Source organism: Malaclemys terrapin, chromosome 6 (assembly GCF_027887155.1).
Source record: "Malaclemys terrapin pileata isolate rMalTer1 chromosome 6, rMalTer1.hap1, whole genome shotgun sequence".
In the NCBI taxonomy this organism is placed as follows: Eukaryota; Metazoa; Chordata; order Testudines; family Emydidae; genus Malaclemys; species Malaclemys terrapin.
The window spans coordinates 50,455,442-50,458,965 of NC_071510.1; the positions used below are offsets into that span (position 1 = coordinate 50,455,442).

Here is a 3,524-nt window from a genome sequence, read left to right on the forward strand (position 1 = left end):
TCTGCCCTACTTACTTTTATTGCACTCTAAATAAACCAGTAAGAGTTGCATTGCCTTTATGTTCCCCTAATGCAATATTTTTAGTGCATTTTGTATCATTTTTATTAAGACGACGTTCACAGGTAGCAATAACACCAGTCAACGCAACGTAATTTATGATTTTTTTTGTTAAAAAAAAATACATCTGCAGTGTCTGCCTGGCAACACCCTAACAAAAGCAGCAGCACTAGCAGACTCGAGGCAATCTAATCCCCTCCCCCCCCCCCACGTGGCCTCCTGGCACGAGCCGGCCCAGCCTACCCCCGATTATCATAATAATACTCCCTTAGGCTGGCCAATGAGGGCTGCAAAGACTCCGCCAGCTGCCGAAACAGCAGCCAGGCTGCCTATAAATAAGGCAGCTGCCGCCGGTCTCCACTTCACAGTCGCTAGGACTAGGGCAGAGCCAGTGGGAGAACCGGCTCGTGGGATCTAAGCGCTGAGCCACCCCGTGTGGATACGGATACAGGCTGTGAGAAGCGACATGACTCTGGAGGAGATTCACGGACAGGAGCCAGTGCCCGAGAGCAGCGACAGGTACCTATCCGCCGGAGCGTGCTGCGGGCGCTGCTGAGCAAGGGGCTGCTGCCGCTGGGGCGCGGGGCGGGCGGCGCGTGCAGGGGAACAGCTGCCCGGGGGGTCTCGCGCTGGGCCCGGGCCTGGGACTGAACCGCTTCCCCGCTCTGTGTTGCAGGATGCAGGGCGCCGGCAAAGCCCTCCACGAGCTGCTGGTGTCGGCGCAGCGGCGCGGCGGCCTGACCGCCGGGGTCTACGAGTCGGCCAAGCTGATGAACGTGTGAGTATCCGAGCGGGCGGGCGGGCGAGGGGCGGAGGCTGCCGGGGGCTGTAGTCCGCTGCCCATGGCCAGCGCGGGGGCCCCGGGCCCTGTGGCGCCGCGTCTAACGGCCGCTCTGCCCCGCAGCGATCCCGACAAGGTGGCGTTCTGCGTGCTGGCCGCGGCCGAGGAGGACGAGGGGGACATCGCCCTGCAGATCCACTTCACCCTCATCCAGGCCTTCTGCTGCGACAACGACATCGACATCGTCCGCCTGCACGACATCCCCAAGCTGGCCGACATCGTGGGGCCCAGCGAGGAGTCGGGGGAGCCCCGCGACCTGCACTGCATCCTCATCACGGTGAGTCCGGGGCAGCCGCCGCTAAGGGCCGGGCCCTCGGGCAGCCAGCCCAGACCTGCTCCTACCAGGGCTAAAGCCCCCTGTTGGCGCTGTGTGACCCACAGAGTCCAAATCCTGTGTTCCATGCCGCCACTGGGTGCTGCAATTAATGGATTGCTGGTGTTCAGCTAATACCACAGATTCTCCCCCCCTCCCCCGCGTCTTTCTTGTTCCAGTCAATACACACCTGCCCATTTAAAGAGACTAGTCCACTTTCCCAAAGCACCACTGCTTGCTGTTCTAGCTTGGTAATATGTACTCATGGAATGTGTTTTGTCTTGTTCTTTCTTCTCACAGAATCCCAATGAGGATGCTTGGAAGGACCCATCTCTGGAAAAGTTGAATCTCTTTTGTGAGGAAAGCCGAAATGTCAATGATTGGGTGCCCACTATCACCCTGCCTGAGTGATGAAGGTTCAGTGCACTGGAGAGGTTGAAACCTTTGTTGCATTCTCATCATGGTGTTGCACACCTGGGTGAACCAACAAGTTGCTGATTCTGTGGATTAGCCTGGTCAAGAGATCGGATTAAGTCGCTCAGACTGGCAAGCAGTGGGCTCTTGTGGAGAAGGAAGAAGTGAGGGAGAAAGGGGATGTCTCATGCCAGCAGTGAGTCCCCACTATGCTGCAGCAGTGGAATGGCTGGCATGCCATGGAGCTGAATGAGTATTGCAAGTTTACAGGAGCTGAAGAAATATTGCAAGTTTTCAGGTCAAGTGGAACTTTAAGAAGGCAGGACAGAAGGTTGTGGGACTGGACAAAAATTACTTGGAAAGACTGGACAAAATATTGTAACTATGAACTGTTGGCACTGTCTACAAAACTTTAAGAAGAAAACATTTTGGTGGCTTATTAGAGACTTATTACTGTGACATTTATACAAAGACTTTTCTACAAAGACTTACACAGACCGATTTTTATCAGAGGCCTGTGGGCTGCTTTGCAAAACTGGTTTACTAATGCAATAATTTTTATTTATGCTGCTATTAAAGTTCTAATGTTTATAATAAACTTTTTTGATAAATAACTTTGTGTTCTTTTGCTTACTGGGTGGGGAAAACCTTGTCATTTTTAAAGTTCAGGGCTACCTTTTTCATATCTCTTTACTCCTATAAAGTTGTGCTATAATGAACCAACACATGGAAATTTGCCCTTATTTGAAAATACTTATTTTTACTTCTGAGGGATAGCAGCTGATTGAATAGCCATGCTTTCTAGTCAAACTGATCATTTGACCTTTCACTCCTTTGCAACAGCTGCTGATCACAACAGCTTGCAAGGCTGAGGAGCTGCATGCTTAATGAGCTGAGTTATTGTAGTAGACAGCCTTTGTAGTCCACGAGAGGAATACCACACGTGTTCCAAGAGAACTTAAGTTTCAGACATCAAGGGTTTTTTTTAAATACAAAAGGTTTAATTATAGTTTTAAGATACCACTATTGGAATCTGTCAAAAAGTCACTATCTGGTAGTAGCCATGATTAAATTTTACAGAAACAATTAAAATATGATGAAAGCCTACATGCCCTTCAGACTCTAGTTGTATTAACACTTTATTTAGATTACAAGTAAATAAACCTAAAACATTGCAAACACAACTAACATTGCATACATATTTCTGAGGGAATAGCTTGCATCTGCTTCAAGCAGTCATCTGACTTGAAAGTCTTCTATGTTACCTGTACTTGGAACAATAGAAGCAGGGGTTCCTAAACCCAATTGCCTGAATAAAACTGGGAGTTATCTAGGAAAAGGTGCATGTTTAAAAAATTAACTTGTTACATTATTGTGTGGTGTAACATCACTACTTAGATGCACAGTGTTATCTGAGCATTCAGCAGGGAGATTCTAATATACAGTGAACATCTAGTGGGCTGTACCTACTACATGCATATAAAAGACAGTTGTGGAGTTGCTGGAAAATCTTTCTTCAGAGAAGAGCACAGAAGAATGACACACACACATACACACAATCCACATTCTTATTTTAATAGCATTTATGCGAAGTGTGCTAATACATCCTATAATTGTAGGTGAAGAAAAGAACAAGGCTGAACTGTAGCATTAAGTATCTTTCAGGAAAATAACTGTACAGGTGTCAGCATAGTTCCTCTATTAGTTGCTTTGCAAGTGACTAGGATTTAGTGTTTGATTAGAAGGCATTTCTAGCTAGAATAGTTCAGGCGTACATGTATTTGAGGATTTCATTGCATCACCTGTTCCTGATTCCATAGTTCTTGATAATGGAAGTTCTAATTCTCTGTGGTTTCACTATTTCTATGGTGCAATATGTTCCACATACTCCTTGCTGTG

The 3,524-nt window shown here is 47.7% G+C and overlaps 1 protein-coding gene across 1 annotated transcript; it reads left to right on the plus strand.

Annotated features, from left to right (window-relative positions):
• The first annotated feature begins 365 nt into the window (after positions 1 to 365).
• On the plus strand, positions 366 to 2,239 carry GADD45G (growth arrest and DNA damage inducible gamma). The gene is made up of 4 exons (XM_054033014.1): positions 366 to 576; positions 734 to 835; positions 962 to 1,175; positions 1,512 to 2,239. Exons 1-4 carry the CDS (start codon positions 524 to 526, stop codon positions 1,620 to 1,622), a joined length of 480 nt encoding a protein of 159 aa, XP_053888989.1. The 5' UTR covers positions 366 to 523; the 3' UTR covers positions 1,623 to 2,239.
• Positions 2,240 to 3,524: the final 1,285 nt, after the last annotated feature.